This window comes from Eublepharis macularius, chromosome 15 (assembly GCF_028583425.1).
Source record: "Eublepharis macularius isolate TG4126 chromosome 15, MPM_Emac_v1.0, whole genome shotgun sequence".
Classification (NCBI taxonomy): domain Eukaryota; kingdom Metazoa; phylum Chordata; class Lepidosauria; order Squamata; family Eublepharidae; genus Eublepharis; species Eublepharis macularius.
Window position 1 is genome coordinate 21358273 of NC_072804.1, and position 26993 is coordinate 21385265.

The 26993-nt window shown below is 45.7% G+C and overlaps 1 protein-coding gene across 1 annotated transcript; it reads left to right on the forward strand.

The window, feature by feature from the left end:
* Positions 1-588: 588 nt before the first annotated feature.
* On the forward strand, positions 589-19814 carry HS3ST1 (heparan sulfate-glucosamine 3-sulfotransferase 1). Its single transcript, XM_054999515.1, has 2 exons — positions 589-747; positions 18429-19814. The coding sequence occupies exon 2, from the start codon at positions 18559-18561 to the stop codon at positions 19492-19494; it is 936 nt and encodes a 311-aa protein (XP_054855490.1). The 5' UTR covers positions 589-747; positions 18429-18558; the 3' UTR covers positions 19495-19814.
* The last annotated feature ends 7179 nt before the right edge of the window (positions 19815-26993 follow it).

Consider the following 26993-nt stretch of genomic DNA (forward strand, 5'->3'; position numbering starts at 1 on the left):
TGCCTTCCACTTTTCCTAGCATTATTGACTTTTCCAGAGAATATTGCCTTCTTATGATGTAACCAAAGTACGATAGCCTTAGTTTTGTCATTTTAGCTTCTAGGGAGAATTCAGGCTTGATTTGATCTAGTACCCTCTTATTTGTCTTCTTGGCCATCCATGATATCCGGTTTCCCTGCTGAAAATGGCTGGAGGGTGGGCTCTTTGGGATTACACCCTGCTGCGGTCCCTTCCCTACCCAACCCCGCCCTCTTCAGGCTCCACTCCACCCCACCCCCCAAATCTCCAGGATCTCCCCAACCTGGAGCTGGCAACCGTAGCTGCAGTCTGCAGAGGCGCCCCCGATGCGAGGCGCCTGCTCGCCAGCGCTTCTGCAAGCCCTGCCGGCCGCCGGCCTCTCCTGGCGCCGCGCTGCTGCCGGGCTGCTGCGCGGAGCGGCGGGGCGGGGCGGGGCAGGCCGGCCGGCCGGTGAGTGCACCTGAGCGCGGCGGGCAGCAGCGGGCGCTCGTCGGCTCTCCCTGCCGGCCGGTGCCAGCCTCCGCCCGCCCCCTCTGGGATTGGCTCCGCCGCCGGCCCGGCCCGCCTGGCAGTGTGGCGCAGCTCGCCGAAGCAGCGAGGGCGACGCGGCGCCTTCTTCTCGCTCGCTTGCCCGGAGCCGCCCGGACTGATGGCACAGCAGGGGCCGCCGACCCCGCCGGAGCAGCCCGGCGCCCGGGACGGGGCGGGACGCCGCGCCGCCTTGCCCAGGTAAGGCGAGAGCCGCGCCGGGCGGAGAGGGAGGCTCGCTCCGAGGGGAGGCGACGGCGCTGGAGCCGCCTGCCGGGGTTGGCGGAGGCCAGCAGGAGGGAGCGGCGCGTGTGCGCTCGGTTCTAACGTGCGCCCGGATTTCCGTGTCTGGAGCTGGCCGCTGTGCCGAAAATGCCTGGCAGCTGGGAACACGGAACTCCGAGCGCACGTCTGGACTGCTGTCGCGACTCGCGAGTCGATCGCTTGACAGATAGAGCGCGCCTGGGTGTTCGCGCGCCCCTTTCCGGGAGGGGATTCCTCTTGTGGAGCTCCGGGTCGCGGGTGTCCCCAGCTGCCTTTGGGGGGGGGGGGTGCTAAGCAGGAGCGAGCGGCGCTTCCCTAGAAGAAAAGTGGGGGTGCTGATGGAGGGGTGCTGCTGTCGTCTGGGTTAGTCCGGGCTGCACTTTCTGCCGCCGAGTATTAGCCACTCTCTTCCTTCGTTGCTTTTCGGGGGACCTTGCTTAAGACCCCCCCACTCACGCACACAACAGAGAGAAGATTCAGAGCATGGGCTTTCTGACCCATAGCTCCCTTCTCACAGCCGCTCTTTGGCAGGATCCTGATTTTAATGTGCAGCCAGCGTCCTCGGATGCTCAAGGATGGATCCAGCTGCCTGGAAACCCTGGAGCATAATGTGCTTCAAAATGTAGCCATAGGAAGAGGGGGATGTGGAGCAGGCACCAGAGGTGCTACATTTCTCCCTGCCCTGCTGGGGGAAAAAACAGTCCAAAGATGCCAATTTTGATGCAGATAATGGAACACAGGAAAAGTTTGGTTTTTTTAGAAACCTTCTTCCTCATCCCCATGGCTTTGGTCCCCCTAGCTGCTTTTTGGGGTTGTAGCCCATCAAGAGAGTCCCACTTTCACTTATGGCTTGGCCCACAAATTCTCCTGCCTATGCCAAAGAAGAACCTATCTCCCTTTCTCACTCTCTCTGATTTCCTTTGAGGGAACCCACCCTATGCTTGTTCCTAAGTTGAGCAATTTCACCCATTTTGGGTTGTGGGCATCACCTTCCCCCCAGATATGGGCATAAGCCCATTAAGTTAGATATTAGGCCCAAAGGTCCAGTGAGTGAGGGGGCCTGATTCCCAGATGGTTTCGTATCAGTATCTCTGTTATGGACCGGCTGCAGCCCTCAAGGTGGTTTGGCTCCATCCCCAAGAGATCCCAAGGCAGACCCCACCCTTCCTTGAAGATACAAAGGGCCACCAGGAGATGTGAGGTCAGGAGAAGGAGCTCGGTGAACTGATCTCCCACTTTTTAAAAAAGTATAAATGTCGCTATAAATAGATCTGTATTGGGAATTGGAACGACCCTCAAGGAGACTTTTTCCAGGCTTCTTTCTCCAAGTTTTGACAAGAGCAGTTTTCATTTGAGCACCTTCAAGCTTAGTTCTGCCCATTTTGGAAAAGGCCATGTTGCACCTCCACCTTATGCAGAAGTTTGGGGTTCTTTACCCCCTTTCTGCACTCTGTGGGGAAGAAGCATTCCGAGCCTGGAGGTGACCAAAGGGCAATTTCACACCGGTGGTCTCCTTGCAAGCTGAAAGTTGTGTCATCAAAAGGCACGTTGCAAATATGGAACAAGGGAAACCTTTGGGCTCTCGCGTCAGGACTGCCAGACCTTCTGTGCTTACTGGCCAGCTAAAAGCAGTTGAGTAAGATTTTCCCGTTTCAGTGAGAGGGACTAAAAAATACATGAAGCATTTCTTTTAATGTATTTTAATGACATTTTTAATGTAATTAATCCCCTCTCCAACTGGCAAGCTACTTTCCAAATCGATGAGTTGGCAAGACGTCCGGTCCTCCCTTCCTTTCATTAAGCTTGGAAGGCAGCCGTAGGCAGAAAATTTAAAGTGACCCAACAGATCTAATGTTATTGTCTCCAACACGAAAGTCTGTTCTTTTTTGATAACCTTTATTAGAATGCTCTTGATTCTTATTGGTAACATAACCAGAGAATACCCTGAAAGGGGGATGAAAGTCTGGATCTTGTGTCTTTCAAGTATGATATGTTGAGGCAGGCACAAGGGCCAGTGTCGCCTAGTGGTTAGAGTGTCAAACTAGGATCTGTGAGAGTCCGAGGCGAAGTCCCCACTCTCCCATGGAAACTAGCAGGGTGACCTTGGGCCAGTAACACCTTATCAGACTAACCTACCTCACAGGGGTGTTGTGAGGATAAAATGTGGGAGAGGAGAATGACCTAAGCTACTTTGCATCCCCATTTGGGAAACGGTGGGATAGAAATGAAGTAATATTTTTAAAAAATTAAGGAAACAGGATTCAGCCCTAGAGTAGATGTTCAGTTAATTCTGCAACAACTTGGAGAGAACGTGAAATCTATATAAATATTCCATTATTGGTTGCAAAGCGGGGAAGAAGTGTGAAAGTTCACAGCTCAGAACTGCTTATAACCAGTTTACAGCTGGGTCCCAAAGGGATATAAATTATGTTGACCGCATCTTAGGGACAGGTTCTTCCTTTCCTTGAAATTATTCTACCTTGAAGAGCAACTCATTATTTGCATTATCTTTCGCGACTTTTCACTAGAGCAGGATATTCTAAATTAACCATTTTGCAGGTACAAACGCCGCCTTTACTCTGGTTCCTATTTTTATCCCCCTTTTCCTTTGGAAAGTTCAAGGCTGTCTCCCATAATTACAGTCTTCAAAGGGGCTTACAAAAAGTTCATAGGCTAAAATCACGGAAGATGACAGTGGCTGAAGGCAGCAGAAGGCCGGACAATGCCGATCAGACAGGAGAAGAGCAGCGGCTGGCGGCTTGAATCACGCCAGCCCACAAACTCTTCCAAAGGAAGAGAGAAAGGTGCTTGGGCTCAGCTTTATCACTGTCAGCTTTAACCAGGGCTTTTTTTTCTGGGACAAGAGGTGGTGGAACTCTGTGGGGTTGCCCTCGGAGAAAATGTTCACATGGCTGGTGGCCCCGCCCCCTGATCCCCAGACAGAGGGGGGTTTAGATTGCCCTCTGCGCTGTTCGGTGGCATGGAGGGCAATCTCAACTCCCCTCTGTCTAGAGATCAGGGGGTGGGGGCACCAGCCATGTGACCATTTTCAAGAGGTTCCGGAACTCCGTTCCACCACGTTCCTGCTGAAAAAAAGCCCTGGCTTTAACTATGTCCAGCATCGTGCGGACATCAAGCTTGTTTGGGTGTGTTTGGGCTATATAATGCAGCTACGACTGGACAGAACTTGGCCTTGAAGTCCGTTGGTTCGAGGTCCAATTGATGCATTAGCGAAATGAAATGGAAGCAACCCAAAATGCTTCCTTATGACTTCAGAGCAATCTCAGTAATGTATGGTAGATTGGGTAACTGGAGGTTGTTCCCTCCAATGCTGGCTTCATTCCCTAATGATGATGGAGCGAGAAGTAGGAACTACATTAGCCTTCCATACATTATCAAAACTCGGCTAAAGTGCAAGTGTAACATGGACACTTGTCAGATTCTGTTGCTAAATACCCAAAAACATTGCTCAGAATGGAGCATTTTGTTGACCTGACTGCCAGAAAATGCTACTCGTGCATAAACTGACAAATATGTGTTTGTCGCTTTTCCAGACCACAAAGGAGCTGGATCACACAGAAGTTATCCTTAGTGGTTTATGTGTCCAAATGACCTCCTTTGCAAGGGAGTCATTCTTGCTACAGAGAGAATTAGCCTCTTAAGACCCTCATAGCTGGTTTGTGGAGTATATTGCATCAAGCAAAGTAGGCTGTAGAATTGGATGTATTTACTGATATACTAGCACAATATCAAAAGTTGTCTTTGCAGAGATGCTGTTCAGGCACTGCAGCCACAAATGCCAGTGAAATGCTTAGAAAACAGTTGTTAGTCAGCGGCCAAAAAGAGTCCCCCCCCCCCCACCCAGTATATTTCTGCTCTTGGCTTAGTTTGTTGATAGACTGAATTTTTTTTCATTATCACTGAACACTGGAGCGAATGGTCCTAATTTTAAGTGAAGTAGTTGTGCATCAAGAGAAAACATATTAGGCAGTATAATGGGGAAGCTGGGAATGGTGTATTCTGTGTAAATTACCGTTTGGTACAGGAAACTGACAAACCATCTAATATACCAGGCCGGGTTGAGTCATGCATCCAGTTAGGCGATGCCTGGGGACAGAGAAGATCCTCCGAACATCCTTTCCTCTTGGGTTCTCTGGTTATAACCTGTTGCTCTTCTGGATGCATTATGCAATTAGAGAGGCTTGTTTTACTTTCAAGGGACTGTATTTTGCTGCTGTTAGTCTGGCACAGCAGTTCTTTCCTTCCTTCTCCTAGCAGCTTCGCATGACAGATCCACACAGACAAAAAGCCGCACAAGTTCGGGTTCTGCAGTGAAGAAGGGAAATGTGTATTCATAGGCAACCACTGGTTTGGGAATGCCAAGTTTGCCTTGTAATGTGCCATTCTGCTCCCACTAGTACTTTGCTTACAAAAAAAACAACCCAGGTTCCACCTATTTTATTTTATTATTATATTGGATTTGTATTCTGCTCTCCCTGCCAAGCAGGCTCAGAGCAGAGTACAACATGCTAACGTACATAGAGATAAAAACAATGGTAGCAGTTACATTGTGTTAAAACATCGTTATAATGCAACACACAGTGTATCCCCATTCTCCAATTGCGGCACACAGAGTGCATCCGCATTCTCCATGGCTGGCATCGATAACGAGATTTCAAGTACTAGGACTGGGAAAGATCCATGGCCTGGGATTTTTGAGAGCTGTTGCCAGTTAAAATAGGCTCAATTACCCAGAGGTCTGACTCAGTTAAAGGTGGCTTTATGACGCATAGAATTGGTCATCTCATCTGACAGCTTGCATGAAAACAGGAGTCAGCTAAAGATTTCTGATGGTCCCATTTAATGCATATTTTGCTACCTACTGGTCTGAAATCGAGTGATGTATCTCACTGTAGTTTCTCTCTTCTAATATGCCTACCATCCTTTTACCATTGTGGTGCTTATTAGCGCCAAAGGATTATTCATTTTCACTTTTCCTGTAATATTGAGCTATTATCCTAAACTTAGAAGAAAATTCAATTTAAATCAGCAAGACATGCTTTTGTCTCAGTCTGTTCAAGATTAAGATGTTACTGTTGCGTTTAGCGTTCATTTGCAGATAAGGTCGGATCTTTAAAATGGAAAGAACATTTCTAAATCACACTCGGTTTTGTCGGAGTCAAGCAGGGCACAAGTACAGATGAGTCTGGTTTTTCTTTCTTTTTTAAAGTACTAGAATAAATTAGAAAAGGCTTGTGTTTTAGGATTCTTGAGAATTGAAGGGCAAGGTCAACAACGGCTGGGCAGGTGCATTCTCTGTAGTGCCCCCCCCCCCGCACCTCGTGGAGTGGTCTGCCGAAGAAGGTCAGGAAGGCTCCCACGCTCCGAGCATTTTGCAAACTAATTAAAACAGGATTGTTCAGGAGGACATTTTTATAAATGTAAAAGGGAATAGTTTAGGGAAATGTTTTCTGTTTCTAACGACACAATACCATGTTATGAGTTGTTTAACATGCCATGTTTAAGTCTTACCCTTTGTTCAGACAACATCTCTGTTTCAGATTTCCGCAGTCCCAGGCCCATTACATTGTGTATTAGATGTATTCTATTGACTGCATTGATTTACTTGTGGAGCCTCAGTGAGAACAGGGGGCTATAAATAACCTAAATAAATATCTTGATAGCCCAGATTTATTCTTAAAGTTCTATAAAATCAAAAGTATTGGAATGTCTCGTATAAGAACCCTTAATACGCTTTTGCATAGGAGATGAAGCTTTTGGCTCTGCTGCAGTCAGGAGAAGCCACAGCTCTTGGACAGGGGAGAGGCTGTGATCAGTGTTACCTAGGGCACTCTGCTCTGAAGGGTGTTTACTCAGGGTAGTTTTAATGCAATCATGTCTGTTGCATTAATCGTTATCATTTTATATGCAAACACACAGAGGGCCAAGCTACAAGTGACGAATGACACTTGAACGGCAAGTGTATTTCTCCCTGTTCACTTGCCCTCCTCTCAATCCACTTGCCGTTCAAGTGTCATTTGTTATGTGTAGCTTGGCAGAGATTGGAACTCCCACCCAAGAATCCAACACTCAAGACTGTTTCAGGCACCAGGGGGCAGCAAATCCGGATCTGCTATCAAGGCAATTCCTGGAGCTGGGGCCAATCCTGGGTTCCTGTCTGTACGCTGTTGGTCACAATTCACAAGTTCAGGTATGCATGTAAAACATGAAAGAGTTTTGTGGCACCTTTGACTAACTAGTTGATTATGGCGTAAGCTTCTGTGAACAGCAGTATTATGATGTCATAATAGAAGTTCGTCTTCAGGGTGCCACGACTCTTAATTTACTGTAACAGCCTAAAATGGCACACCTGCTGGCCCATAAAGAGCCCCTGTTCACCTAAAAAGAGAACAGGTATAGCAGGCCTCTGTGATAAATTCGCGTATCCCATTGCAAGGAGTAAGTCACATTCATTACAGTGCATATTAATCACTCCGCTATGAACTTTATTATTATTTTTTGTAAGTGATTTTTATTATTATTGTTAATAGCTGGGAAAGTATAGAGTAAGAGGGGTAGGGTTAGGGGAAGGAAATACATATTGGTTCATTCAAATACATTGCAACGTTCAATCAAAAATGTTTTCTCATTGTCCTTTTATAGTCCATCGGTCGGCTCATTATTAGAGCTTTTCCATTTATTTTTGCACTGTCCATAAAGGTCTTCAGCTTATCCAGGAATTAATTTTCTTGGAAGCACTTTTAAATCCAATTGTAGAAGGGGTCCCAAATGTTTGGGACTCCGCTACGAACTTTAGATCGCAGCGTAAGATTGAAATTTCACCGACATCAGTTTGCTTTGACCTCAGCTACATTTTTTACAGAAATGGAACGAGGTGTAGACTCAAGGCTATAAACCTGTAGTTGTTTTACACCAGTTTAATTGTTATGACTTTCCGCAAAGGACCTTGGGTATCATAGTCTGGTGCAGGGCTTTTTTTCAACAGGAACGTGGTGGAATGGAGTTCTGGAACCTCTTGAAAATAGTCACATGTCCGGTGACCCCACCCCCTGATCTCCAGACAGAGGGGAGTTGAGATGGCCCTCCGCGCAGCCTAGCGGCATGGACGGCCATCTCAACTCCCCTCTGTCTGAAGATCAGGGGGCGGGGCCACCGGACATGTGACCATTTTCTCCAAGGGCAACCCACTGAGTTCCACCACCTCTTTTCCCAGAAAAAAAGCCCTGGTCTGGTGAGAATGTTGACAATTGTGTTAGAAATCTCTAGTGTGCCCTCCTTACACACTGAATTGCAATTCCCAAGGAAGGGGGAGTGGCCATTAAACCGCTTCATCATATTTAGTCATCATAGCTAAATGGAACATACTACAGACAGTAATCCCTGAGTTCCAGTTGCCGGAGGCACAAATGGCAGGATGTGATGTTTACCTTGGTGCCAACTTCCAGGCTTTCTAGAAGCACCCTGCCAACCAGTATGGAAAACCAGAAGGTGGATGGATTCCACACCTAACCTGAGAAGGCTCTTCTATAAATGCACAGCAAAAGCCTTCTTGCAGGCAGAATTACAAACATGTCAGTGACAAAAAAAATCCTGACAAATAAAATATTTGTGCTGTAACTGTTTTCTTTATATATTTTTTCACTCTGAGAGTATTTTTATGTTGTTGGCTGCACTACAAGTTCTGTTTCTTTGCTGGCAGGTTTTTAAAGCCGCAAATAGAGTCCAATCTGTAAGTGTACTCTTGAATGTTTTAAATTTAGAAATTAGCATTTTTGAATAGAGCATGCCATGCCAACAAATCTTGGCATGGCATGCTAGATGTTAATTATGTTCCAAGAGGGTGTGGAATCATAATTCACAAGATTCCATGGACTAGATCCCAGTGATCTTTTCTGCTAATTGTGGTACATTCCAACAGCAGAAGGCACCTTCAACTGACATTGGTGGAAGAATAGCTTGGGTTGGCAGAAAGCACCTTGCACCTGAGGAAGGTGCCAAAGTTAGTGGAACAAATATGGGATCCAACCCATGTTTCTAAATAGGAAACCACGTCTTACGGAAATTTGTAATCTGGACAGCCAAAGAATAAATTGCCTTATCTTTTACAAATGCCTTTATATTTTATTTTGTAGCTGTATAAACTAACCAGCATTCACATTCTCTGTGATGACTGCTAATTTTTCAGAGGAACGTAATACAGCAGACTTAATTTCACTTCGACGGAGGTGATTCTCCATTTAACAAACTGATTGAGAACTTATGCCAGTAACCCAGTTAAGCCAAACTGAATTTAGACTGAGCCGCCCTTCTTGAAGATCAAGTGACCGATGGTGTGTGTGCAGGGGAAGCGGGCATTTCAGTTCTTTAACTAGGATCTCTACTAGTATGTGTTAAATATATATTGCAAGAGTGCATACTCAGGATATTGTAATACTTGGGGAATATCTGGTCTGTGTTAATTCTGAAGAGAAGCCACCCTTCCACTTCTAAAAGGGGAACACAGTAACAGGGCAGAGAAACATTTCTGAAACTGCCGTGTGATCCAAATGGAGCTGACATCTGATTCTATTTGGCTGAAAATAAATGAACAGGGCCTACAACATCAGCAAGATTTACAACACAGATAAGTATTTGCTTACATTGGTTTTTGATGCATTGACTTTGATAGGATTAAACCTGAGGACTTTCTCTTCACCCAGTGGTTAAGGGGTTGGACTAGGCTTCCCAGTTGCCTGCTGATGGTGAACAATCTCCTGGGGGTCTGCCCCATTGCCAGGGCCATATTAACCCATGGCTGGGCCCCTAGGCTTTCAGGTATTTTGGGCCCCCTCCAGCACTTCAATATTTCATTCTGCTACAGCTGACAGTTTGACCCTGGTATGGTAGGCACTAAACCGCAGTACATAGCCCTATATCCATTCTGAGGAGCTCCTGAAGAAGTCTATTCACAATTTTCAATATATATTTTATTATGCAAGTAGAACTCTTCAGGAAAGAACATTTTGGGGATATAATTGTTCAATCTTACTATATAATTCAGCAAGCGTGCTTCAGACAACTCGCCGGTGCAGGTGCAGTCCCAGCAAGCCTCTGGGCCTCAGAAGAGCCTGCAGGTTGGCTCTGCCCTCCCCAGCCCCGATTGGGCCATGCTGGCATGGAGCATGCCTGGCTTGCCTGTGCTGGGCCTTCCAAGGCTTCCCTCCAGCTTTGATTTGCCCCTCACGGTCGTGTTCTGTCGGAAAGCAAGCCAAGTTGGTGATGAGAGTTTGAAGAATGCAAGTCCTCAGTTATGGAATGATGAGCCCTTGAAAAAGTTATAAACATGAAACGGGAAAGTTGATGTGCGAGCAAGCCCCGTCAGGATCTGCCCTGCGACAGGATTATTACATTCTGGAGTGGGAATATCATTCCAGTGGGAACATTTGGTTGAAAAACGGTGAAAGAGAAGGAATATATATTACTAATAAGAAGACACTGAAGAATACTTAGCTGCAAGATTAACTTTGAGGACACCTTTTGCACCAATTGGACTTATGGTCTATATATTTCATTGTAGTGTTAACTTATTGTAATATTGCAACATTGATTGTATGTGATGATAGGAAGCATTGTTACATAGTCTTCTCATATAAGGTTACATTATTAAATTTATAGGTATTCCTGTTCATTGATTATTACGTTGCACATTTCAGCACTTTGCACTTTACATAACGAGAAATATTTTTTAAAAATATACAAAAATATTTATTAATGTACTGTTGAAGAATCTCAATAATTTTTTTTCCCTTCAGAGGAGAGTCTTTTCCAGGACCGGATTGAGGGGGGGCAGGGGGGGTAGTCTGCCCCCGGCACCACCAGGGAGGGGGTGCTGGGAGCAGCTGCCAGCTGCCGGAGCGCGCAGGCGGCAGCATGGGCCGCAGGACAGGGGGTGCCTTGCCGTGCACCCCGTCTTGCAGGGCAGGCAAAGGGCAGCATGGTGCCCACGCCATTCGCCTGCCCCACAGGAGAGGGGGCAGATGACCACTCCCTGTCCTGCGGGGCAGGCGCATGGCGTGGGCGGCCTTGCAGACCCCCGCACTGCCTTTTGCCTGTCCTGCAGGACAGGGGGTGCTCAGCAAGCCGGCCACCCCCTGTCCCACAGTGCAGGCAAAAGTCGGCGCAGGGGGCCGCGAGGCTGCCCGCGGCATTCACCTGCGGAGAAGCGAATGGTGTGGGCGGCTTCCCAGCCCTGCATGCTGCCTCCGGTGCCCCGCATGATGATGTCACCAAAATGACATCATCATGCTGTGCTGGGAGCAAGCGTGTGCACGCGGCCAGACTAGGGTTGCCCCTGGCCCCGGCAACCCTAGATCCGGCCCTGGTCTTTTCTCTTAATTGCTACTGGTTTTGCACCGAAGGAGCCCTCACATTGTTAGTTACTTTTTCTGGGGAGTCAGAAAACCTGCTACAGCTATTATTACAAAGTCTGCCAAGAAAATGCTGTAATGCGACGTCCCCCCATTGGTCGGTAATGACTCGGTGCTTGCACAGGAGACCACCTTTACCTTTAGGCCATTGTAACATTGTGAAACATTGTGAAATTGATGTTTTTAAGAAAGTGAAACTAGGTGGGGAAAGGAAGGCGAAGGGAGGGAGGAATGGTTTGACTATGATGAACAACCAATAATCAGAACATGGGTGGAAGTGGGCAGGACAAACAAAAATGAAATTTCTGCACAAGGAACAAAGACAACTCAGATTTGACTTGGAAAACAAAAGTTTGGGGAAAAGTCTCAAAGAGACTTGGGGAAAAAATGCAGGGAAAACAAACAAACAAACAAACCTCGAAGTGAAAACTAAAGGCAAAACCGTGTGTGGATATCAGGAGAAAAATGGAAGTGAAAAAACACCATGTGGAAAAGCCCTTAATGTGTGGCAAAGCACATGGACCAGACTTCTGAGCAGGGAAGAAAGCTGGTGCTTCTGCCCTCCAAATGCCCATGTTACCAAAGACAGATTTACCCCAACTCCATGCAATGCCCCTTCTCCATCTTGGTAAGAGATTACTACTAATTTCCCTGTGGAAAATGTAAAGTGTTAGATTTGGGGGCGCCTTTTGTGCTGAGAGAAACCCCTGAGCCTAGTCTATGGTAACGGGGATCCAAACAATCCAAACCCAACTGTGAGAGGTGTCTGAAGGCACACCACAGAAGAACAAACTTCACTACTATAGATCCCCCCCACTTCAGCATTTCTGTACTTCTTTTCCACGTTTATAGTCTTTGTTTCTTACTTTTTTCTTTTACATCATAGGAGATTGAAGTTTCTGCCCAAAGCAGTATTAAAGCATCTTTTTAAAAAGGAAATCTCTAATATGCAAGCTAGTTCAGACGGGATTTAAACTCTGCCACTTTATGCTTTTAAATCATTTGAAAAAACTGCGATGCTCCTTCCAGGTCATATTTATGAGAGAATTGTATTTCTTAGCTGAAACCTTTCTGCAAGGTTAATTATCATTCGGGAAGACAGTTTGACTAGCAGTGGCATGTACTTCAGTGAATCACACCGAATAAATAATGACCATTATTTTGCTAATTAATATGAGGAAGCCCAAGAACCAATTAAGAAAATGTGGTCACTGAGTTGCAAACGACTCAGTGCTCAGATTACAATTAAACCTGAGCATAATTCTTCTCCTAATTTACTAATTTATTGGAGAAGAACCAAATGGGATCTGCTAATGGTGGAGTCAGCACAAGGCACCTTTTGCCAGAACAAGATTACCTCCTAGAGGAACAGTTCCATGGGGCTCAATCCACTAATTACCACTAGCAACGTTGTTGTACACCCTTGAAATGTAGATTGGTCCAAGTTCACTAGATAATAATAATTTGGTCAGAAAAAATGTGGCTAGGTAAGTAATATAATCATACCAAAAACCAGGGCTTTTTTTTCAAGGGGAACGCGGGGGAATGGAGTTCCGGCACCTCTTGAAAATACTCAGCAATAGTGCTTGAAAATAATATGATTTCAAAATCAAAAAGAGTCCAGTAGCACCTTTAAGACTAACCAATTTTATTGTAGCATAAGCTTTGGAGAATCAAGTTCTCTTCGTCAGATGCATGATACAGAGACTGGTCATACAGTCTCTGTATCATGCATCTGACGAAGAGAACTTGATTCTCGAAAGCTTATGCTACAATAAAATTGGTTAGTCTTAAAGGTGCTACTGGACTCTTTTTGATTTTGCTACCACAGACTAACACGGCTAACTCCTCTGCATCTATGATTTCAAAGAATCCTGTGTGTTTTTTCCTCATTTCCCTCTTGAGAGTTCCGCCACCTCTTTTCCCAGAAAAAAAACCCTGACAACAACCATCTTTAACACCCAGGTAGCTACAGTTTGGTGTAGTGGGACTCTAATCTGGAGAACCGGGTTTGATTCCCCATTCCTTCACTTGAAGCTGGCTGGGTGACCTTGGGCTAGTCACGGCTCTCTGGAGCTCTCTCAGCCCCATCCGCCTCACAAGGTGTTTTGTTGTGGGGATAATAACATATTTTGTAAACCGCTCTGAGTGAGCATTAAGTTGTCCTGAAGGGCGGTATATAAATCAAATGTTATTGTTGTTGTTATTATTCTTACATGGGATGGGACTCACTGAGCTGTAAGCGCATTACAGGAAGTCATGTGATGGTAAAGTGAAAGGAAGAGGAGGAGCTGGAGATGGGGCCTTCGTGCTGCACACACACACAGAGCAGTGGAGGGATAGCTGGCAGGAGGGTCAGGCTAGGCTGGAAGAAGAAACCACAGAGAAGAGCTTTTGTGGAGAGGGAATCTCGGGACCTTCCTGTTCAGGACTGGCCTGGCCACTGGAGAGAAACCTAGGCAATCAGATTTCGCCTAGGCTGTCCGATTTCGAAGGGTGCCACAATGGCAGGAGGAGTCTCCCTTATTGGCTTGAAGAGAAGCTTGGTGTTAACTGGCTTCTAAGATCGCCGTATCTGTAGTTGCCATGATGGATCATGGAGGATATATTCTGCTCCTTAAAGCAAATTTCATTCGTTCACATGATTTCATTCAATATTTGTTGTGATTCTAAGTTGTGAAGGTTTCATGATTCAAAGTTGTAAAGTTTTCATGTGAACACCCTATATTTCAACAGACTGCCCCATTGGCCTCCAAAAGCCATTGTCTTCTCTCAGCAGCTAAATGCTGTTCACTCAGACCCACTAAGGGCAGAGATGGAAAACGTTGTCTCAATATTGTACTAAAGAATTCATTGTCGTCTTCATTTTAGGTCTCGCAGTCTCGATTTTTTCCCCTTATTCAAACTGACTGAGGGAGTGAAAAAGGTTTTGAACAGTGAGCCATCAGGCAGTCCACCTTCTCCTGCAGGCCAGATCCCTATAGGCCTCTGACCATCTGGAATAGTTCCACTGGCATACACTGTGCAAACATAATGGTGGCAGAAAACTCTTGTTGCTATGCCGCCACCATCACCATGATGGAGTATGCTTTAAAATGAGCTTTCACTTTGTCCCAACTTCTTCCTCCATTGTCACTCTAGCTGTTTCTCTTGTCTTTTAATTCCCTGCAGGCCCTCAGTAAACCAAGGGGCTACCTGGTGGCCGACGCTTGAGAGAGGGCACTTAGGTGCAATCATGTCAACTGCCTGGGTCATTCTTTCATTACGGAAGTACACCAGAGCATCAACAGGAGCACCAACCGTATCAACAGCAAAATCCCAATAAAGCCATTCCCCAAAATCCCCATAAGCCATTCTGATTCATCTAGCTCTGCGGGAGGATCATTTTAATAGATCACCACCACTGCAGCATTTGGGTATCCGTGTAAGAACCAACCAAAGTAAATAGTGATCTGTTTTTGACAAAGGAACCATTGTCAGTTCCTCTACCCACAGATCACATTCTTCCCACCCAGAACAAAATACCAGATAAAGAGCGTGACTTGCATAAAGTGTAGGACCAGAATTGAGCTAGCTTTGATGAAGGGGGATGGGCTTCAGCTCTGTTCTCCTTGATTGATGGATTGTGAAATGCAGGGCTTTTTTTCAGCTGGAACGCGGTGGAACGGAGTTCCGGAACCTCTTGAAAATAGTCACATGGCTGGTGGCCCCGCCCCCTGATCTCCAGAGAGAGGAGTTTAAATTTAGATCTAAACTCCCCTCTGTCTGGAGATCAGGGGGCGGGGCCACCAGCCATGTGACCATTTTCTCTGAGGCAACCCACTGAGTTCCACCACCTCTTTTCTCAGAAAAAAAGCCCTGGTAAAATGTGTTATTGGGAGGGAAATTGACATGGTATAGGCCAGTGTTGGCGAACCTATGGCATGCAGAGCCCTCTCTGTGGGCACGTGAGCCAAGTCTCTGATCGCTAGGTCCAGAGCTCATTTGAAGGGGGAACGCCTGCAACGGCGTTCCAGTAGCTCTGAGCAGAGATCACATGGGTTTTGGCCCTGCCCACGTGATTCCTTTTCCTCAAGGCTGCCTCCCTGCTGCCTGTCTCTTTAGCAGAAGGAAGCAGAGGCAGCAGCGAGGCTGCTGGGGCTGGCTTTCTAAAGAAGAGTAAGCTGCTTTGATTTAACTTGCTTTACTTTCAGTCGTGGCTCTTGAGCAAGTGAGAGAGAGAGAGAGAAAGAGAGCGCTTGCAAGCAGGGCTGCTGGTCTAAAGAAGGGCAAACTGCTTTGATTTAACTTGCTTTACTTTCATTCGTGGCTTCTGAGTGAGTGAGTGAGTGAGAGAGAGGGAGAGAGAGAGAGATGTTAGTCAGTTGGGATAACTGTATGAGTTGTTTCTTCTTAACTCAAACCTCAGTATTCAGGTTTATTTGCAGTGCTGGCACTTTGAAATAAATAAGTTGGTTTTGTGTTGCAGTTTGGGCACTTGGGCTCAAAAAGGTTCGCAATCACTGGTATAGGCAGATCAGTTCTCAAAAGTTAAGCAGTGTCAGTACTTGGATGGGGGACCACCAAGGAAGACTCTGCAGATGAAGGCAATGGCAAACTATCTCTGCTTCTCAGTTGCCTTGAAATCCTCTTGCTAAGGTTCCCATGTGTCGGTTGCAATTTGATGGCACGTATGCCCATAAAATGTATTCTTACTATTTTTTTTACATTTGCATTTCTAAGATAACTTTCAACGGCAGCTAAAATTGCATGCAGGTAGTTCTCATGGGAGAAAATTGGGCACCGATCATTTCAGCTGGGGAGAGTTAAGGATGATTTAAGTTACCTATTAAAAATTAAAATAGGCATCCAATTTAAGTGAAGTGAAAGTCCTTAACTCTGGGAGGAGGATGGGCTTTGTTTTAATGATCTCATCAATTGGAGACTTCAGGTTCCAAAATGCTAGTTTTCTGTAGGAACTTTTGGGTCTGGATTGCATAAGGAGGGGAACAGTTAATGCTTACCTCACTACTGAAACCCCAGTTGTGCATAAAGAAGCTTTTAAAGGGGGGGGGGAGAGAAGTATTTGCTGCATGCAGTGAATTTTTAATAGGGGGAATAGATCCAGAGGAGTTAGCTGTGTCTGTAGTAGCAAAATAGTAAAGAGTCCAGTAGCACCTTTAAGACTAACCTGGGCTTTTTTTCAGCCAGAACGCGGTGGAATGGAGTTCCGGCACCTCTTGAAAATGGTCACATGGCCAGTGGCCCTGCCCCCTGATCTCCAGACAGAGGGGAGTTTAGCTTGCCCTCTGTGCCACTCCAGCAGCACGGAGGGCAATCTGAACTCCCCTCTGTCTGGAGATCGGGGCGGGGCCACTGGCCATGTGACCATTTTTGCCAAGGGCGATTTAAACTTTAAAAAACTGCCCCCTTGTTCCAGCTGACCCAAAGTGACATCATTGCGTGGTCCCAGAAGCGTGTGTGCATTTTGCGTGTGCGCATGTGGCACCAGGGGCACCACTTCCCACCAGGAGTTGCCCCCTGTGCTGGCAACCCACTGAGTTCCACCACCTCTTTTCCCAGAAAAAAAAGCCCAGAGACTAACCAACTTTATTGAGGCATAAGCTTTCAAGAGCCACAGCTCTCAAAACTTATGCTACAATAAACTTGGGTAGTCTTAAAGGTGCTACTGGACTCTTTACTAAGAGGGGGAAGACATTCAGCGATGAAAAAATTCCCCTGCCTTCTGTTGCCAAGTCTTTGACTTGGATGGGTGGACATAAGTGCAAAGCCTTTCCTGAGGGAATGAACTTGTGTGGTGAAAAGCTTTGTGCTCTGATTCCAAGCAACTATTACACAGCACTGGGAGCAGGACTTAATTCCATTGGTTTTGGTATGTTGTAGCAAAAATAAAGAGTCTTGGAGCACTTGAAAAAATTACAAATTTTTATTCCAACAAAAGCTTTCTTCGGTGAGCTCCTGTCTGCAAAAATGTACACTGGAAAAATTGCGTTAATCTTTAAGGTACCTCAAAACCGTTTGTAGAGAATAACTTGAATTCCTGAAAAGAGATACTTCCCAATGTGTATATATTTCCTGGTGATATCTGAGAGGTTGTGGAGGGTTGCAGAATGAGAGAGGAAAGGAATGCTTTTAGTGTAGAATGTCGGTGATTTTGCAGAGTCTTGAGGGGCTTTGTTTCGCATTGTTTTCACTAACAACAGGATACAGAATTTTGAAAGAAGGCAGTGACCTCATAAGAAGGGCTGGGGGGTGGGGGAGTGATCTAGAAGGAGGGTTGCCATTTCCCCAGTCGGGGCAAGGATCTAGCTGATAGGGGACAAAACACGGGAATGGGCCTCCCGGGGTGTGCTCACAGCATGGCATGATGACATCACTCCCAAGAATGACATCACTGAGCAGGCCCTGAGAGTGCTCCGGGCTTCACATCAGTCCTGTTCAGCCCGTTTGGGGGCTCAAATCAGCCCGGCTCAAAGCCCAGAAGTACTTCCGGAGCCTACACAATCACACCTGGAAGTGATATCATTGTGCTGGGCTGGGAGCACATGCGTACTATGCACATATTCAAGAAGAAACTAGAGGTAACTGCTGAGACCCCCCCACTCCTGCCGGTAGGGTAAGGAGACCCGGCAACCCTATGCAGAAGTGATGTCACTATGCCACTGCTTGACCTTTGGCCTGGAAGTTACATCCTAGGATATGGTTTCACAAAGTGACATCACATCGTTGCTGAACACAATCTCCAAGATCTCTTAAGTATTTCTCAGGCAACTGTATGCCTGAGAATTCTCACAAGGTCAACTGGTTCCCTTCCAATCCCCTCTCTCACTGATTCAAAGAGGTGCTTATCTAGCATCTCCTTAACTGGGTTACAAATACATTCCTACTCCTTTTCACTGTGCAGTAGAAGAAAGGAAAATAGAGTTGCAGTAACTGTATTTGGGGGGTGTAAAACCAGTATTTCCAACACCATAGCTCAGAAAATATTTATCAGAGTGTTGGATAATCAGGTAATAATAAGAGTGGGATCTTCACTAAAAATGTTGCGGTTATAAAATTGGAAAGACATACACTCTTTCATTTGGGGCTTCAAAGTTGGACACAGACGTGCCGCATAAAATTTATTTCTGAGGATCCAGATTAATGGATTGCCGTGATATTTCTAATATGCCTTTTCTTTTATGTTCCTAGTGAATAATCTATTTTGAAAGATCCATCTGCTCCCCAAGAGTTCTTCCAGTTCCAAGTTGGATCTTTGTAGCGGACTCTTCATGTCTTGTTTGCTGCCACTGTGACAGAAGACTGACTCCAGGCCTCCATCATGGCCGTTCTTCTGCTGGGAGCAGCCTTGCTTATCGTTCAGCCTCAGGTGGTGCCTTCGAGTCCAGCTGTCAGTCCTAAGGCTGAAGGAACAGCTCAGCCAGCTCAGAAAGAGCCATTTAAGAAAAACGACTTCAAAGAGATCATCCGCCCAAATGGGACATACCAGCAACTCCCGCAAACGGTCATCATTGGAGTACGGAAGGGTGGAACCAGAGCCCTGCTAGAGATGCTAAGCCTCCATCCCGATATAGCAGCAGCAGAGAGTGAAGTCCATTTTTTTGACTGGGAGGAGCATTTTGAGAATGGATTGCAGTGGTATACTAACCAAATGCCGTTCTCTTATCCCCACCAGATAACAGTAGAGAAAACCCCAGCGTATTTCACCTCCTCTAAAGTGCCTGAAAGAGTTTATAGCATGAACAAGCTTATCAGATTGCTGCTTATTTTGCGAGACCCCACCGAGAGGGTGTTATCGGACTATACTCAAGTGTTCTTCAACCACATGCAAAAACGGAAGCCGTATCCCTCCATTGAAGAGTTCCTGGTTAAAGACGGAAAACTCAATGTGGACTACAAGGCAATAAACAGGAGCTTGTATTATGTCCACATGCAAAATTGGTTGAAGTATTTCCCTCTGGATCACATTCACATCGTAGATGGGGACAAACTGATCAAAGATCCATTCCCAGAAATAGTCAAGGTAGAAAGGTTTTTGAACCTGACACCTCAGATAAATGCTTCAAACTTTTACTTCAATAAAACAAAAGGGTTTTACTGCCTAAGGGACAGCGGTAGGGATCGATGTTTACATGAGTCAAAAGGAAGAGCACACCCAAAAGTAGATCCCGTTTTACTTGAAAAACTGCACGGATATTTTCATGAACCTAATCGGAAGTTTTTTGAGCTTGTAGGCAGAACGTTTGACTGGCACTAAATGTGGTGGTAAGTTAGAGAAGGTTCTGGGTATCCTGTGATGCTCCATGTGCATTAGAAAAGGATGGCATGTAAGCTATAATTTATTTGTAAAATCTTTGAATTACTTCTGTACAGTATTAGATTAATAATTTCCATATAAACTAGTAATATTTTTCTACTTGTTAAATTAAGGGAAAAAATTTTGTAATGTTTTTCATGGTTGTTAACACTGTGTATTATGTCTACATGAAGAAAAACTATTTCGTGGAAGAAAGTCTCTAGAGGTTGTGGCTTTTAAATGTATGTGTATATACAAAATACATATACAATATTATATGATCTTTAAAATGCATCCTCTACTTTCCCCAAATTCCAGAATTTCACTGAAGCAATTGTCAATTGAGTGTGTTTATTCTAATGACAGTTTTTGACTAAGGTTATTGTTTTAGTTTAAAAGATCACTTCATTGGGTTTTTTTGAAATTATTTTTTTCACTGTTTTGATACCTTATTCCCATAAACATGCACAGGTGTGTTGTGGACACTGCAAATCCTGGAAGGGGGATTTTTTAAAAAGTTTCCGTCATGTGGCTTCCTACATTAAGAAACAATTGACTGAACCTATCCCAAGTGCATTGAAACAAGGAGAGGTGTTGAAGGATGCCCCCATTGGCCAAGGTAATGAAAAAGGAGAGGGCTGTTGCCGTGGAGGAGCATAGGGGGAGAGGCGGTCCCATGGGTATGCTGGACCAAGGCATATCTCTAAGTCCATCACCTCAACTCAGATCACGATTTAGAGATGGAAGCATCTGACAGGCTCTCATAAAACGATTTCTTTTTCATCTTCTTCTCTCTCCCAGCACTTACGTTTCTTGGGCTTGGAGTCATGGACCTCAAAGTGACATTTGGAGGTGGTGGTAGCATGAGCCACCAAAAGGCTATTGTTTATTTCACAAACATGCATATTTTCCTCTGCCACTGAACTCAGCCCAATTTGCCTCTTTCATCAAAGGAAGACTTCAATGTTGGTAGCACCTGGGATTACAACTGATCTCCAAAAGATAGAGATCAGCACCCCTGGAGGAAATGTCTGCATAGATGAGCCCTATGGTCTTGTACCCCACTAAGGTCCTTCCCAAACCCCATCTCCCCAGCCTCCACCACTTGAATCTCCAGGAATTTGCAACCCAAAGTTTGGAATCCGAGATACAGTAGACATGTGGGCAGAATCTGGCTCATGAGTAGAGATGGGCACGAACCGGAAAAAAAACGAACCATGTGGTTCGTGGTTCATCAAATTTCACGAACCATGAACTTTCACGAACCTGCCCCTGGTTCGCAAACTGGTTCGTTTGGATTGTGAAAACATCACATCCAGGTCAGAAAATCATCATTTCCGGGTCAGCAGAAAGTCACTTCCAGGTCAGCAGAAGTTCACTTTCTAGTCAATAGAAGGTCTGCAGGAAGTCCATCCCCTGTTGCCTAGGAAACTGATTGATTGGCACCAGGCTGTCTGCAGTGATGAACCAAACGAACCAGCCTAAAGTTCGTGATGGTTCGTCAGAAATGGGATCTGATGCACCATGGTCCACGAACCGGCCTGTTTCGTGCTTAATTTTGGTTCGTATTTCGGTTCATGCCCATCTCTACTCATGAGCCACTAGTCATTTTTTTAAATGTTGCATGTTTACGAATGTACATCTTTCGGGTCATCTTGTTGCAGTGGAATTGAGAGCAACCACACTGAGGGAAATAGCTGCAAGAAGTTAACGGGGACTGGAGGAGGAAAGAGGAGGTGACAAGAATTAAATCACATACTTGATTGTATAGTGTGTGACAGGTCAGGTACAGGAGTTTTTACTCCACTCCATAATGTGGAAGGGTTGCTTGTGCACTTGTATAAACATCTGGATTGCAAAGAAACAGCCCTGCAGCTCCTGATCATTTGTTCATAACGCATGGCAGCAGCAACAGTGTCTGGCTACGGTCTTCGCACTAGTCTCATTGCCGAACTCCAATGCTGAGCATCTCTGAAGCAGCTGAAATACCATTTTTTTTGTGCCACAGAATCTCTAGGAAACACTTCAGATTTAGGGAGTTGTAACTAGGCAATGTGCCTCAACTGACAGGAAAGCATAATGAACAAATGAAGGATGGAAAGCAGTTCCACTGGGTGGAAAAAGGTTTGTAATCTAGGTCTTGGCTAGTGTCTCCTGTGGTTCCTTGATTGAGATTAGTGACAGCAATCCCACTACAATTCATAATGCCGCAGCTCCTAATACTCCTCTTCAGAAATTCTTCTTGGCCTTAGATTATCATCTGTTACCACTCCTTTTGCCCTGTCCCCTACCTACTAGGGGTCCCCTACCTACTTTGCCCCAGGTCCCTATATCCTCCCAGCGGGAGTGGGGAGAATCCAGGACTTACTGGCGAGGGGTGATGACGTCCAGGAAGTGACATCATCATGCTGGCTACGAGTATGCTCCTGCACTTTGCACAGAGCCTATTCAGCCCGTTTGGGACCAAAATTGGGCCCAGCATAGCGCAGGAGCATGCCTGTAGCTGGCGCAATTACGTCACTTCAGGAAGTGACAAAGGAAGTTCCCCAACTCTCAGCACAGCAAAGCAACGGAACTCAGAAAAGGACTGTGTACGTGAAGCACTGAGCCACTGCAGACGGAAGCCAATTCCATTGTCAATGAGTCCTTCTGTGTTCTCTGACACAAAATAAATAGCTCGCCACCACCCAACAACAATGGTATGGGCAGAACTTGTTTTCCAGCAAGCAACCAGAGTGCACCGGAGGCAGGAGACAAGTTTACCCCAGACCCACCTGATAACATTGCCTACATCCTTTTACTTTCTCCTATATAAGTGAATCGCTGCCATTGACTCATGGGGGGCGGGGAGAGCTGTACTCGGGGATAGGTAAAATGCGAGGAGGGGGGAAGGTAAAATTTTAATCCTCAACCTTCACCACTGATGAGTGTAGAGCTCTCTCTACCTGTTTCATCTCCCTCTAGTGGGGAACAATTTAGTTTTGTTAATTTCCCTTACTTGCTATGCATTCATTCATCTTCTTGAAAAAGGTCAGCATCCAGGTGTAATAAAATGGCCACATTTGCATACCTTCTCAGCCCCTTCCTTTGGAGGAGACCTTTCCGTTAATGTCTGGTTTGGCTGTACATGCAGGCAGATAACCTTGACATTATTTTAGAGTATCTGCTGAGCGAACAGAAACAGTATAAGCCCACCTGCTTCAGATTTTTCTACTCATCACTTCAAAATGTTCAAAGTTAATAATGCAGTTAATAAATAGATGTGCTGAAGTGTTTTTTGAAATGCATTCTGGGACGCATAAATTATATGAGACCTAGCAGAGAACAGCCGCTGGATGTCTGGAAGCAGATGGGATGCTGGATGAGACGCCTTCTTTCCGAGAACAAGCAGAATGCATCTTGGTTAGCACTTGGGTACCATCTAGTGTTTCTTGTGATAGCTAATCTTACCCTTTTTCCTTTTTTGCAAACATCTGTTCTCTCCACTCCTTACCCCATTTACACAGGAGTAAATCTGATTTTATTTTAATGGGGACTTTTTTCCAACTCGACATGCACAAATCTGCAGTCTATTGTTTATATAACCACTTTTGTCTGCTAAAATTTGCACACTGGCTGCTTGTTTCCAAGTGCCCCAAATTGAGCTGATGTTGTATGTGGGAAGATAGAAGGTTCTTGTTGGATGGAAAGGCAGGATAGGCGTTTTATATATAAATAGATAGTGAATATACAGAAGTCCACGAAATACAGTCTGGGAGGTGTGTATATGCAGACTCAATCCCTGCCTCTGCATGCTTTCAGCATTACTAGTGAAACAAGAGCATATGGCACACACACTTACACCTGTGTAGGTCTTGTATGTGCACAACCAGAACCTTGCATTTGCCAGGATTCCCAATTGCATAGACTTAAGTTAACAGGCACACACATGTGTAAGTACCAGGGCGAAACTACATGATACAAACTTGGACCCAACTAGCTTTCCCTGAAGCCACACAGCAGCTGCAGGAAATGTCATTTTTAAAGCTTGAGGAAGCCTGATTTGTTTTTTCTAAATCTGGGATTTCCATCTTACTCCTGCCTAGGGTCGCCAGGTCTCTTCACTCTCCTGGCAGGAGATTAGAACGCTGGCTCTTACTTCCCCTCCTTCTCCTGGGCTTTGTCTTGTGCGCATGTGCTCCAGACTGGTGTGATGATGTCATTTCTGGGACGTGACATCATCACACGGGTCAAAGGGTGGCCTGGGAGCATTCCTGCGCTCGCCAAAGGGCTGAATCCCCACCCCCCGCTGGGCCGATTTGACTTGAAATGGGCCCACTGCAGGGTGCAGGAGTGCGCTGCTGCGGGGTGCAGGAGCGTGCTACACCAGCCGGGGGTGCCCTGGGGACACACCCTCTGCTGGCCAGATAAATGGAGGAGGTAAGAACAGAGGATTCTTCCTCGTGGGCAGGGGAATGGCAAGCCTACTCCTGCCCTAATCTGCATTTTTTTAGTGGCTCACATCACTGAAATTCTCCTCCTCACCAACATCAGCTTCATGGTATCCACGACCATGTTCTCCTGCTGCTACTAGAAAATGTAGAAATAGCCAATTCTTTGCTCAGACCGTCACCATGTGATTGGATATGTCTACCTGTTCTAGCTTTTTATTTCTTTCCTTGTGTGTTCCTCCTGAATTGCAACTGATTATGAAGCTCAAGACAATGCATCCACCTGGAGTGAATCGAGACCTAGACTTCCTGTCTCATTACCTATGCTGATTTCTCCACACCCACTACTCCTCTGCATACACCACCCTATCCAATCACACCTGCCATTGTCATTCACTGGCTTTTGTCATTTACCTGCGAAGTCATTCGGCATTTGAAATCACTCCACTCTCCAAGATATAAGGACCGATGGACTCACATTCTAGCTATATCTGAAAAAGTGAGCTGTGACTCATGAAAGCTCGAAGCCTACCACAAGTTTTGTTAGTCTTATAGGTGCTACTGGACTCTTGCTCTTTTCTACTGCTACAGGCAGACAAACATGGCTACCCATCTTCACCTACCTCCTGTTCTTAGGTAGGAAACCTGCACACAGAGAAATGTCCTCAGTTGCCTCTTTAAGTTGTGTGTGTGCGCGTGCACGCGTGTATGTAAGCTGGGATGTTCATTCACAGCTGGACCATTGTGAGATTGCAAATCATGGAATTTCACTACCAACATGAACAATTCCAGTCAAAGCATGCTGGTGTTTTGGCTGTATTTTCATGATCAATGTAAGCACCAAAATATTTGTGTTTCAATGTTTAGTGAGGTATTTCTGGACTGTAGCCAGCAGTGGTGAATTGACCTTGTCCTTTAGAAGTGAGTACTTTTAAAGGGAACCTTTGTAGCCCTTTCCTCATTTCCAAATTAGAGAGAGAGAGAAAAACATTCTTTGGAAACAAAAATGAATGGGTGGAAAATGAATGAATGGTGGCAGCCATTCTATTCATACAGTGCCCTAGAGACTATCTGGCCAGAGAATTCAAGGAGGCCAAAAGGAAGAGAGACTCCTTTCTCTCCTCCCTCCCTCCCATTTTACTGTGCTGTGAGATGGGGTAACTCCTGGTAGATGACTGTCCAGGCACACAGGTAAACAGGAGGGTGGGTAAGAAGAAAACCTCTCTCTCTCCAACTGACACTTCCTGTCACAGCACCTCAGGGCCAAACTACAAGTGACGAATGACACTTGAACAGCAAGTGGATTGAGTGGAGCGCAAGTGAACAGGGAGAAATACACTTGCCGTTCAAGTGTCATTCGTCACTTGTAGCTTCGCCCTCAGATATTATGGTGTCCAAGGTACAGGAAAGGGAGTGGCAGAGAGATTATTTTCCTTCCCACCCTCCTATTGGCTGCCTAATTAGCTAGGCATCTAACTAGCTAACTGTCTAACCACTTGCCTGGCTCCCTTACTAGCTATCACCTCTGCACACAGCAGGAACCCCAGCTGGCAGCACAGTAAATGCAGTAGCAGAGGATGCCAAAGGGAGGAATATCCACAGTGGGAACTAAGATCCATTTAACCATGGACATGCAGGCACGCAATCCTAGTTATAATAGGAATGAATGAACCTTTGGAAATAAAGATGAAAAAATATATTTGCACACACCTGTTGCAAACTACATCTTCCTGCCTATCCTTCTGCTTTGCCAAAAATGTTTCAGGACAAATATACTTGTGCAAATTGTAGATTACGGATTACAAAACACACACCCCTTTTCACCCATCAGTACTAGAGTTGCCAGGTCCTCTTATTCCAGCAGAAGGGGGGGGGGGAGGAACCAGCACTCACCTTCCTTGATGACATCACACTTGGTGACTTAGTGACTTCACAAAGTGCCAGTGCACTCCTGGGATGAAGTGATGACACCACTTCTGGGAAGTGACACCAGTGCGCACAGGGCCCAGGAGCACTTCCACGCTTTGCAGCGGGCCAATTTGGGCCCCTAATGGGTCTGATTCAGCCTATTTGGGGCCCAAACCTGCCCAACGTCAAGCGCAGGAGCGCTCTTGGAGTGGCACAATGGTGTCACTCCCGGGAGTGACATCATCACACTGCCCTGGGAACATGCCCAGGAGACCTGTTCTCCCCCTCCCCCCTGCCGGCCAGGTGAGTGGTGGCAGAGGGCAGAGTGGGATCAAAGGTCCCCCACCCCCACTAGGGGACCTCGCAGCCCTACCTAATATGCTAAACTGAAATAAGGCTCCAATAGGAATAAACCTGATAAAGCCTGGGTAAAGAGACCCCCCAAGGGAACGCAGTCAACAAATGCAACCAGTTCTTATACAGAATTCCTGTATTCATGCAAGCACATAGAAAAGTGCAACTGTGCATAAAGTGCAAGCTCAAGCATAAATGATATAAATGTACGATACTACAACAAATAGTTTCTAGTCAGTATCACAGGCCATAGGTACAATAAATACTACAATAAATAATTTCCAGTTAATATCACGACTATAGCCCAGGGGACGCTGCTGCCCCTGTCTGTTTGCAGTTCTGCATTGTAATACAGACAGCCTTACAACAGAGCAATTGATTATGTCTTTCTGATCTGTGTCTTTGTGTTTGCCATAATTTAAGCAGCCCTTGAGAAAGCATTGAGAAACAGACAGGGGCTAGCAGTCTGTTGGGCTTGTGGCAGCAGCATCCCCTGGGCTGGAGTTACCTACAAAAGAAGTGTTAACAGCATGTAAATCTTCCCATAAACTCCAGCACTTACTCACACCGACGCTGGACTTTGCCACTGGCATTCCTTGGTTGATGCCACTGGCATTCCTTGGTTGATGGCACATTGAACATTGCTTGAAGTCTCTAGAGGTGGAACTGCATACAAAGATTGGATTCCGTGTGGTTGTGATCCTGACTGGAAACTATTTATAGTAGTATTTATTGTACTTTTATATCATTTATGCTTGAGGTTGCACT

Coding starts and splice junctions, on each gene's coding strand:
- HS3ST1 (XM_054999515.1), top strand. CDS start 18,559: ATGGCCGTTCTTCTGCTGGGAGCAGCCTTGCTTATCGTTCAGCCTCAG.